At 37.0% G+C, this 12,114-nt stretch overlaps 1 protein-coding gene across 3 annotated transcripts in view; it reads right to left on the reverse strand.

Annotated features, from left to right (window-relative positions):
* Nucleotides 1–12,114, reverse strand: part of CCPG1 (cell cycle progression 1) — a 29,908-nt gene that overhangs the window by 12,983 nt on the left and 4,811 nt on the right. For 2 of the 3 annotated variants that reach the window (XM_068143870.1, XM_068143869.1), the window contains exons 3-7: nt 7,800–7,914; nt 6,856–6,935; nt 6,402–6,606; nt 5,533–5,628; nt 2,459–2,713 (exon numbers count right to left, since the gene is read on the reverse strand). In XM_068143870.1, coding sequence (XP_067999971.1) covers nt 2,459–2,713; nt 5,533–5,628; nt 6,402–6,606; nt 6,856–6,935; nt 7,800–7,914 — 751 coding nt within the window. The remainder of the gene's footprint in view (nt 1–2,458; nt 2,714–5,532; nt 5,629–6,401; nt 6,607–6,855; nt 6,936–7,799; nt 7,915–12,114) is intronic. The other variant, XM_068143871.1, reaches the window with a different exon arrangement.

Below are 12,114 nucleotides of genomic sequence, written 5' to 3' on the forward strand. Positions count from 1 at the left end.
TGGGGCCAAGCTCTTTTGGGTGGTGCACAGTAATAAGATAAGGAACAATGGCTTCAAGCTTGAACATAGATGATTTCACTTTGACATGAGGAGAAACTTCTTTACAGCGAGGGTAACGGAGCACTGGAACAGGTTGCCCAGGGAGGTTGTGGAGTCCCCTTCTCTGGAGACTTACAAAACCCACCTGGATGCATTCCTGTGCAGACTACCCTAAGTGATCCTGCTTTGGCAGGGGGGTTGGATCAATGATCTCTTGAAGTCCCTTCCAACCTCTAACATACTGTGATATTAGATACAAACCAACAAAAGTTATGCAGGAAAGGATGTGTGTGATGTTTTTGGTCATGCTGTTAGTAATATGCAAGTCAACCAGGATTTAAAAAAAAAGAAGATACCATATTCAGCACACACATTATCCATTTCAGAACTACAGCTACTACTGTTAATGTTATATGAATAAGAAGATACTGGCACAATATTTAAACCTTCATGCAGAAACACTGTCACTGCAGACTGCTCACAAAGCAGCAAGTATTTTCAGGTTCTATCTTGCAATTTGGTTAAGACCAAAAAGGAAGCAAATATGCTGCCTTTCAATAGTCAGATTAAATAAATAAAATCTTCATTGTATTAGTCATTGATTAATTCTTCACCAGTACTTCCCAGCCTACACATGTTCTGTAAATCCTGACACTGATGTACTTTTTAATTTGCTTTTAAGATTCTCGTGTATTTAAAAGAGGGGGTGATATTTCATTAAACAGAAGACATCCTATAAATTGAAAAACTGACCCCAAAAAAATAAATAAATTCATAAAAAGTAACCCTTTCACATGATTAGCCTAGCATTAAAACACTGGTGTAAAAAAAAAAAACCAAAACATGTGTTTCAAGCTGAACCACAAAAATGCAAAGTAGTCCTCTGGGGAGATGATTTCTCTTTTCAAGTTTGCGGTTAAAAAAACCCAACCAAACCAACCAACAAGCACAAAGCAAACTCCAAAAAAGACAAAACACACAAAACAAAAACAAAGGAAGATCAAAAGCACAGTTTGATATCCTTTCTACTGTTAGAAAACTTAGTCATAACCACAACAAAATTGCACTTGAAGCAGCAGAGTTGCTTTCTTTCTGCTAAGCATGCAGTAACTGTCATCAGTGATGCCAAATTTTGTCTATTTAATCTGCACTGCTGAGTAAGTCAAAGGAAATCCCTTAATAAAAGTATGACCCAAATGTATTTCATATCCATAGATCTCAAAGCTCTTTAAAAAGACAGCTTTTATCATTAAGCCAACTGAAAGCTCAAGGTACCACCACAAAGTACTATCAAAGATTGGTGTAGTCATTGTGCTCGCCTCTCCTTCTAGCATGACAATATGCATTAATCTGTTTTTACACCAGCTACCACTAGCTGCTGATACAAAGTAAAAAGTATTATACAAACTGCATTAGCCATTCTTATAATCCTGCACACCCAACTGGATTTTTAGGGTTTTTTTCTAATGTAAGTATGCACACACATATGTATGTACACATACACATGCACAATTTAAAAAGTAAACCTGAGTGCAAGCATGGCATCCACAAAGTGTCACTCATGATACTCACCCTCAGGTTTACCTAAGAACAAAAGATGATCAGGGTCAAGTGAAAATAAGTTTAAATTTCAAATTAGGTGTCAAAATTTAGACCCCTCAATTAGTCAAAAATCAAATACATTCAGAATCATATTCCCAGTCTGAAATTGAATCACATCTCCTTATGAAAGCATACCTTCATATAAAACTAAAATTACTCAAGACAAAATTACTACTAAAAATAAATGCCCCCTAGTGTTTTTATCACAACATGTGTAGCTTACAAGATCAGGACTGCACAACGTAGATTTAGATCTGGAATGAGTTCTGCTGTTTTATTAAATGTAGTAACAATCTATGTAATGCTTAACTTTAGGCAATGCACTGAAAAACTGCTGTTATCCTGGATAACACACTGGAATTGCAAGCATGGACAACTGAAGCGTATTTTTCTCCAAAGGAAAGAAAAGACTATTGATAAAATGAGCTCCTGTAAAAAATATGCCTTGCTCTTACATTTAACAGATGAGTACACATGTGGCAAAAGGCTGAAATAACTCTCTGCATGCCCTTAGGAATGGTAAGCACTATCACAAGTCTACTTCAAAAGAGAAGATGTGAAAAATGAAGGGTGCACACAAGAAATTCTCTGGAAGGACAACCAAAAATTAATTTTTTTTTGTTGACTTTAACTTACAAATAGTAGGTATTAAATACTATTGCACTGCTGAAAGGCCTCCCTACATATTACCTATAAACTATCAGCGGCCTTTTGTCTTTTTTGAGTTTAGATTGTTAACAAAGAAGAAAAAAACAAGTATCAGTCACAATAAAATGGTTCTTGTTAGATATCTAAGATGATGACTCTACAAACTCACCATAGAAGTGTCCAAAGCCCATGCTGACTGCAATCACCAAAGCTAGTATGATGCATCTGTTAAGGCCACTACTGAACTGGCGTTTGTGCTGCTCTTCTTTGGGAGGTTCAGATTCCTGTTCAGGAGATGACCCACCATCAGCCTCAGAGCTAGAGATCAGCCTCTTCTTAGCACGACGTTTTCGTATGGTGGGACCAGACTGACTGCTAGCTTCATCACTACTTGATTCATCCTTGCTGGTCTGAGATGAAAAAACTGAAAACCAACATAAAACAGTCTTTAAAATGCATTAATAGTTGCTTTGAATTTGAGTACCAAAATCCATCATATTTATGCAAAATATATTTGCCTTTTATCTTAGAAAATACCAAAACAATGAAAATTATCAATGTGTGGTAGTTTATGCTGGATACTATAGAAAGGATCCTTGATCTCCAAAGTTACTTTTGTTTAAAAGAAAAGATTATCAAAAATTTACCAGCAACAAACTGTACAGCACTTCCAGAAACCTTATCATTCACTCATTAGAAAGTGTTTCTTCCAGACAATTCTGACTCTCAAAGCACCTAGATGTACTATCTCTGCAAGTTCCTGTCAAGTAGAAAGGTTAAGAATGCCACTTGCTCTTATAGAAATCAAGACCACTCTATTACACAGTAAAAGAGTAACATGATGGCTTGCTAAGAGAAAGCCTCCTAACAGGTAGACCTAGTACTATTATACTTATTTCACAAAGTCATTCTATGATCTTCATACAGCTGCAGAAAAAATTACATTAAAGTTCCATTAATGTAGGTATTACAATTATCTTAAGCTTTGCATTGTATATTTAGATATGTAATTTTGGCTACTTTTAATATCTACCATATTCTACCTATTAACATCTTTAGCCTTCTTTCAAAAAAGCCATTTTCACACAGGAAAAGAATCACCCAGCTGCTTCTGTGTTTGTCCCTACCTAATACTCTAAATCCAAAACTCTTCTATTACCCGACTAATGTTTTGCAAGAATGACTTGGCCAAGATTTGAGATAAGACAAATTCTAACCAGAAAAAAAAAAGGAAAAAAAAAAAAAATAAATCTTCCATAGCATTTTTCTAAAATAGTATTTATGATACCATTTGTGTGTTGATTTTCCTGTGGCCCAGAAGCCATATATTCTAACTGGGAAAATAACAACAGCTGTAATTGCCTGTTGCTATTAGCAGTATAAATGCCTGCTGCACATACTGTACATAAATTTATATAATCCAGTATATAAGCAATGATTATTTAATCTCTCTCCTTTGAAAGCATTTTCCAGTGTGAGGCAGCTATCAAGGGAAGCAGCAGCAGGGTGAAAAAGCTTTCAAATATCTATGTTCATCTATCTAATTCTCATGCCCGAAACAGATTCAGTATGATCAATGAAGCCTCCAGCACATGACAAAGTGCTCCTGCTTGGACACTAAATTCAATGCCTGCAATTACCCAGTGCTAATGGCCCTTCTAGAAATATGGTTGTTCATTCTTGTATCAGAGATCATCACTCAAATGTAAGCCTATAGAGTCACTGTCCTTGGAACACTTTACAACTGAAAATCATTTGTTTGAGAGAAGCCATGCACACATCACTGCACAGGCAAGAAATGCCAAGCACCGCTAGCTGTTATCTAGGGAAAGCACTACCAATTAAGATTCTTCACTTACATTCCAACTTAACAGAAGTGATTACATTAGGCCCAGAAATGATTACCAATTAGTATCTGAGTACATGTCTAATACCTGACTCCATGGACAAGCAGTATGTGAGGTAATGAAAGATAACTTCCCGTTTTACGGAAAAAAAAAAAGTCCATTTTAGTCAATTAGTCAAACCAGACTGATCAAGTATACATTGCAATAAAGACACACAACCTAACCAGCTACTTTACATGCAGATTCTTAATTTATACAACTTGGCAGAAAGGGACATTATTTTAGAATCAGTTATTTAAGCAGATGCATACTTTCCCTAACCATTCGGAAATTAATCAGGAGAGGCATGACACTTTGAGGGAAGAATGACCCTACTGCCTTACAGCTGCTGTAAGAATTCAGTACAAAGAGTACTAACATGCACAGAATAAAAAGGAGTGTAAATGAAACAAAGTGTGATCATAATAGCAGTCCAAAATTCTAGCTTCTGCTCTGATGTTGAAGTGTCAGACCTGCATCAGAAGCCAGATGAAGAGTACTAACATTCACAGAATAAAAAGGAGTGTAAATGAAACAAAGTGTGATCATAATAGCAGTCCGAAATTCTAGCTTCTGCTCTGATTTTGAAGTGTCAGACCTACATCAGAAGCCAGATGAAGTACCAATGTCAGCTAAGAACGTGATTTTCCTTTGCTGTTTTCTGCAGACACAATTTGAGCCTAGATGCAGTTTATTTCGGTATGTGAGCACTTCTGCGAGTTATCTTCATTCACAAAACACTGATAGAACATTTCTATTTGCATGGTGAAGATAGCCTTAACAGAAATTGGTTTGTCAGTAAAAGTAGCAGAAAGTCCTTGAACAACATTCTAGTATCTACACTGGGAAAATCTGAAGTTCACCCTCTTGCAACACAACAGAAAACCCAACAGTAAGTGGATGGCAAAGATTCCCATTGCCAAAAAAACAGTGGTAGGAAAATTTTGACTGCTAAAACTTTCTTTATTCTAAATGGCAAAATACTCCACATATTTTCTGTAATACTTGGTCAATCAAATGCACAGCACTAAAGATCATGCTGAAATCAGCTTAAGTTAGAAGGATGAAATTCTTTGTGCCAACCACACAGATTTGGAATGAAAGAAGAACCATTCATGTGAATGGTCAAGGATACACATTGAAATGCATTACGGAGCTTACGGATGCCCATTCCAAATTTACATGCAAGTTTAGCATTTTACAAAACAGACACTTTAGCCAATTTCTTTCAGCATCTGTTTGGGATATCACTACTGTAAGACCAAGTGAGATTGCTACTGGCAATTTTTTATGAACACTCCATGCGAGCCATAAGCAATCAGCTTCACACAAAGCCGATCAAATGTAATCACACCACCTTGGAAAGGAAGACTGCGAGACACATGCTCTTTCACCTCATTTCCCCATCCCCTTACACACTCAGGAATCTTCCTCAGCTTCTCCAGCAAACTGACTTTTGTGTACAAAAACATGGAGGGGGAAAAAAAGTCATTTTTAGAAATAAGCTCTAAAACAAAAAAAGCAAGTCAAGTAAATTACAAATCAAGTTATCCAGAAGACTGAAAGAAGGTGACAGCTCTGTTATGAATCAGAACTGATCATAATTAATGCTAAGCTGTCATTTTCTGTTTCCAGTGGATACTATACAGATATGAGTGTTTGCTTTATACTACTTCTATGATAAAATGGTACTTTAAGAAAACCCCTGCTCCTGCAGTAAACTTACTTTCAAAGCTAAAACTCAGTAACAAAAGAGTAATATAGACCATAAAGTGAACAGAAGAGATTCCAAATAAGGAGGTAAATGGAATTTAAAAGGAAGGGTAGAGAATTAGAGAAAAGTAACACAACACTAAGTTTTATTTGGGTTTGTGGAGGGGTGTTTGCTTTTAATTAGACAATTACATCCTTCCTTCTGAATATTATACATTGCATATTTCTGCCAAGTGCTGGGAGTATCTTAAATATACTTAAGATATTTAGAACAACAAACACTTTATGGGTGAGAATGCTTCCAAACGGAAGATTGCAGACACATTTTTGACAAAGTTTTAGAGTTAAGACAACCAAAGTTATCCTAGATACTCCAAATACTTAGACATGTACTCAACAAGACCAATTTTTTTTTCCCCCCTCTCCACACAAAAGAAGGCTCTCTAAGCAAAGATTTGTGTTTTTCATGGGGACATTTTTGCCCATAGTTGCCTAGTACTTCACAGATCTTACCAGTTTCTAGATGGGAAAATGCATACTGACTGCTAGAGGAGGAACCCATGTTAAATTCTGAAATTTGAGCTTCTTCACTCTCAGCCTGAGCTTCTTCCTGACTGTGGGTTTCATCTGGTTTTGGAGCCTCAAGTGTAACAATGTCAGAATCATCACTAACAGTTCCAATGCAGGACACATCATCAAGGACTTCTATTTTCTTTCCCTAGGGAAATGGACAACATAAAAAAATTTCAAATACACACAATACAAAGTAACTTAAAAAAAAAACACAAACAAACAACAACAACAAAGACACAAATACACACACAAAAACTACAAAACAGGCAAGCAAACAAAACAACCCTACCAAGAATTCGTAATGCTTCCAAAAAATCAGTCTCTTAGTGCTTTCAAAACATTGCTTGGCATTGTCAAATGGGGCTTACAGAAACTTCTGCGTAACAGAATTTACCTCTGGAACTGTCTGTGTCTCCTCAAAAGCAGACAGAGCATCATCTACCACTGGTATTTCTCCATCACTGTTGCCCTGAGCTATATAAAAAGAGGGGGAGAAAAAAACCAAATTAAGAAGGGATTAAAACTAGTAATTATTATTATGCCCCCTCCCCATAATATTAAAATATGTATAGTCATGATAGTTTTTTATTATCTACTTAAATCAGGGAAAATTTTCTAAACCTACATCAACTACAATTTTTAATATCACTCTAACAAACACTAGAATGCAACTTGTCATTCCATTATACAGTGGTTTGAAAGACACTTAAATTCAAATGCTCACTAACCTGTAAAGGAAAAGCACAGTTAGATTAAAAAAAAAACAACACTATGCTGTAAGTTGACACCACAGTATATTTGTATGCTAAGATAATTAAAATACTTTCCAGATAGTCACTGGAGTTTGAGTGTCTAGTCCTGTTTTTACAGGGACAGCTTGTGCATTTGGAAACACAGACAAGCTCAGTTCAGTCAAGTGCACACTGACCTGGTTACGTCTGTGTTCTCATACCAGTATTTACAAATACAGTATTAAGCTTAATAATTAAAATAAGTGGATTTGCAATTTATTAGTATGCACCAGTTATACACTTCCAACTCAAGCACAGTGGCACTACATTATTTTTTAGGTATAAAAGCATTGATGGTTCCTTCCAAATTGCTCTTATTTAATCTATGCCATTATTAGGGAGTATTTCTTTTATAAATGGCAGGTCTATAAACTTTCTTCCAGCAACACCAGTAGATACTATCCTATAACACATGTGAAGTATTGCAGAGTGTTTTTCATTTTGTCAATTTCGTCTATTTCAAGAAAATACACTTCTAAGAGGACCGAATTTTGTGCCAGTACTACAACAGCTGTTTTATGGAACCACCCCCCTTTTAATACCCTACCTTGCAAATCAATTGGTTGCTCCTCTTCTTGCAAAGCAACATATTCTTCAGAAACAAACTCCTGGCTATCATTTGTACTTCCATTTTCTGAAGTCACTGTCTCTATGTCAGAGCCCTGGAGTTGAACAGTCGTAAAAGAACATTATGGTTACTGGACTCTTTATCAGTAAAGCAGAAGAAAAAGGCTACAAAAAAAAGCCCACAATATTAATAATAGAAATAGAAGAGAACACCTTTAAACCTTTAAAACTGAAGAAGATTTTAAGCAAATAAAAGCAAGAGAAGTACCAAAGAATTAACTACAGGGAACCAACTGTTTGCAATACTTATGACCACAACTGAAAACAAGGCAGAGGATGACAGCTCGGGGTGGGGGGAGAAAAGAGGAAGGGGTGCAATTTAGGCATCAATTAACAACTGTGCTACATATTTAAATAACTATTTTCTATTAGCCTTATTAAATAGAATTTGTAGAAACAGGAGGTTTTCAAGTTAATTTTGAATATGTCCATGAACATGTCCATGTATTGTATCTGAATATACACACCTCCCACAAAAATGGAAGTTCAAGTACTACCATGAGCTCCTAATGAAGTACTACGAAGTACTACTCCTAGAGGGGGAAAAAATGTGTAACTGTACCCCACCTCAATTCCTGTCAGCAAATTGATTGACTCTTTTAACAGTACATCTCTGACACCAGGAAAACAAATATTTATACAATCTCTAAATTGGATTTCTGTCTTTAATCCAGAAAGGAGCCTGCGTTATTAGTCAGCTGCCAGTCAGCAACAACCTCAGAGCAAAGCGCAAACTAAAGATAAACACCACTTGGAGCATGCAGAGCATTGAAGACAAGTAATATGGTTGACCACTAAATATTTAATCTTCACATTGTAATTTTTGTTTAAATTAATTATTTAGAATTTATGGAACACAGGTAAGATGATTAGAAAACTACAAGCATGCAAAACAACTGAAAAATACTAAGTCACTCTGATCCATAAATAACTTGAGCTGTTTTTGTAAACAGACATAGTTATTTTTGCAACAGGAGGTGTGAAATTACAGTAGTAGCAATACTTCCAGATCAGTTTCCCTAGATGCCTCATTTCAGGATTCAAGCAAACATGCACACTTTTGTTTTTAAGAGGAGACTGCACTTTGGGCATATTAGATACCTCAAAATGAGCTAGCACAAGATGTATTCTAGAACCATGCTACAGAGTTGTGTTCCTTTTACCAATAGCTTTCAAATTTAACTGCTTTAGTAATTTGACAAACACATTGTATTTTGTCTTTTAACTGCAGAACTAACACAATTTTAATCTCAAGTGTTTTGTGGACCTACATCACCCTTCCATTTCATCAACAGCAAAGGGGTTGAGAAAGGATATTGTTTCCTTACTCATTTTCCTACACTTCTACACAAAATTAGCAAGGCCCTTCTTAAGAGCAGTCCAACAATACAGAGCATCACTTCTCTGTTCAAAGCAGATACTGTATTCAGAGCCATCTGCAACCACACTCTAGCCAGTTGCCATTTCTTGCTACTCTTAACTCATTGACTTTGTTACATGGCAAAACAAATCCAGAAACTGATCCTGCTGTGTCATCACTGATACAAGTTGCAGTAAAACACACAAAAGTAATACTGCAGTCCTCAAAGTCTGCCTAATCCTCAACTCTACCCCTTTCCTAAATATCCAAATCATCTCTCCAAAGTGTACAGTAGTTTACATGTTAACTCCTTCCCAGATATCAAGTGCAAGAAGGATATTTAGCTACTCCATCCATTCTGCTTTCTTCATGCTCAGAGTCTAAGATGCCTTGACAGGAGAATGCCAATAATGGGAGCTCTTAAACACCAGTGTACTCCTACCCCAAACATGATGATTTTACTACTTTTAAGCAGGGAAGAGTAACTGGGAACAGAAAACCTCAGTACCACAGAATTCTGTCCTGCTTTGGCTAGACAAATCTCTCTCTTCTCATAATATTTTATTATGTTAACTTATTTAGACTACATAATTCACTGTCAGTAACAGTTTAAAATAACAATCCCAAGTATGAAAATAAAGCCTGCAATGCACAGCTGAATAACCCAACTATTGTAGCCGACTCCTAAATCCTTTCACTTTTGTTAAAAGTTTGTAATGCCTGACAGCCTGTGCACTCCTGCATTGAACTTGGTCTCAAGAACTGGAGTGAGTTTGCTGTTTTTGTGACAGGATTCCCAATTTATTATCCAACCCAAAACAAGAAGTCATTTTAACCATCTCTTCAATATCACCTTGCTGCCAACAGAAATTAAACCATACCCCAATATTTATAAGCTACAAACCATGTATCTTGCTTTTGAAACTAGATGGAGATTTCAAAACTTGAATGCAATCTACCAGCTTGTAATGGTTTGCCTTTTCAATCACCCAGATTTTAATTATATTCTGCAAATAAGGGAGTGTGTAGTGAAGGAGAAACAGCTGATCATTACCCCAATCTCTTCCCGTTATATCCTACTTCCCTCCTAAGAATGAAATATCTCAAGTACTGTTCCCTGAAAACACTTAGGGGCAGGCAACAAGAAGATACAAATGGCAAATATACAGAATACAGAATTAACCCCGGAAAAGACCTTTGAGATCATCAAGTCCAACCTATCACCCAACACCATCTAACCAACTAAACTATGGCACTAAGTGCCTCATCCAGTCCAGTGATGGTGACTCCACCACTTTCCTGAGCAGCCCATTCCAATGGCAAATCACTCTTTCTGTGAAGAGTTTCTTCCTAACACCCAGCCTAAACCTCCCTTGGTGCAGCTTGAGACTGTGTCCTCTTGGTCTGTTTCTAGTTGCCTGGGAGAAGAGACCAACCCCCACCTAGCTACAACCACCCTTCAGGTAGTTGTAGACAGCAATAAGGTCTCCCCTGCGCCTCCTCTTCTCCAGGCTAAGCAACCCCAGCTCCCTCAGCCACTCCTCAGAGTGCTTGTGCTCCAAACCCCTTATCAGCTTTGGTGCGCTTCTCATTCCAGGGAAACAGTTAATACATTTGCTCTGAGGATTCTGATTCAATAAACCACTCAGTTTACAAAACAATGCTACACCCACATGAGAGTCAAGGTCTGGAGAGATAAAAAAATTCCTCAGGAGTAAAGAAGAAAAGAATATTGGAGTTCTACGCTAACTCTGAGGACCAGTCTTTTTAACTGCTAAAGGAAGTGAGATAAAACATTAATCTTCTGTAACTTCAAGTGCCTACACATGAGCAAATTGTTAAAGGCACCTTTACAATCAATATAGTCAGTGGAATGAAGACACCAAGTCATTGGATCAAACAGAAGTGCTGACTTCAGCATAAGAATTACTGCTCTTGATTCCATTGATTGTATTGATTCAATGCATACAATGCCACCTCAGAAACCAACATCCTGTAGACACCTTGGAAATAACAAATCCCCTCCCACCAGACCTTCAATTGCTACACTCTTCTTTTGTCTCAAGCTTTATCCCATTAGGAATTAAAAATTAATTTTGTTTTAATAAAGCCATTGTCACTTTATATAACTAGTCAATCAGAAGACAGGAAACACAAACATACCAATTAAGCCAGGGCTGCACAGACAAAATAGTGACTTTACAAACAGCTATACCCCAAGACTTGATCAAAGAATGAGGGAAATCTAGTACTTCATCCCAATAAAAGCATGCATAATAAATGAAGCTATAGCAGAGATCAACAGATGGCCAGAAACACAACTGAAGCCATACAAATTTGATAAAGCTCCACGTATCAGTTGACTACGCCTTGCATGTAGCTCTTTCCACCTGCTGCTACACAGTCTACCATCACAACTTCCTTTCACAACAGACTACTCTTCAGTAACAGTTTGCCTACTGGAAAGAAACCACCCTCTTATTTGCCACCACTAGCTCAGCTCTGCACTGCCTTATGAATTCCTCTTCCAAAACATGCCAGCATCTATGTTATTTCTATATATTTTATGCCTGCTTGAACAACAGGGCCAAGGAAACTCAGAATGCTAATGTGAATTGCAAAAGCTAAAAGCTGCTGCAAGTCTCCTGAAAACAAGAGAAGGTCACTTCAAAACTCAATCCTTCTCACAGAGGAATCCCTTACCATTTCAAAGCCTTTTAGGCTGTTACAGTTTTCGAGATCTTCCAAGTGTAAGTATAGCAAGCTCTCAACAATCATTTTAAGCTCAGAGAAGGCTGTAGCTCTCATTCCTGACCTTACACTCCGGAAGAGCTGTCCTGCCTTACTATCATCTTCATTTCCCTATAAACTGAAA

Source organism: Melanerpes formicivorus, unplaced genomic scaffold, assembly GCF_026170545.1.
Source record: "Melanerpes formicivorus ecotype bairdi unplaced genomic scaffold, bMelFor1.0.p_v2 SCAF_10, whole genome shotgun sequence".
Taxonomy (NCBI): Eukaryota; Metazoa; Chordata; class Aves; order Piciformes; family Picidae; genus Melanerpes; species Melanerpes formicivorus.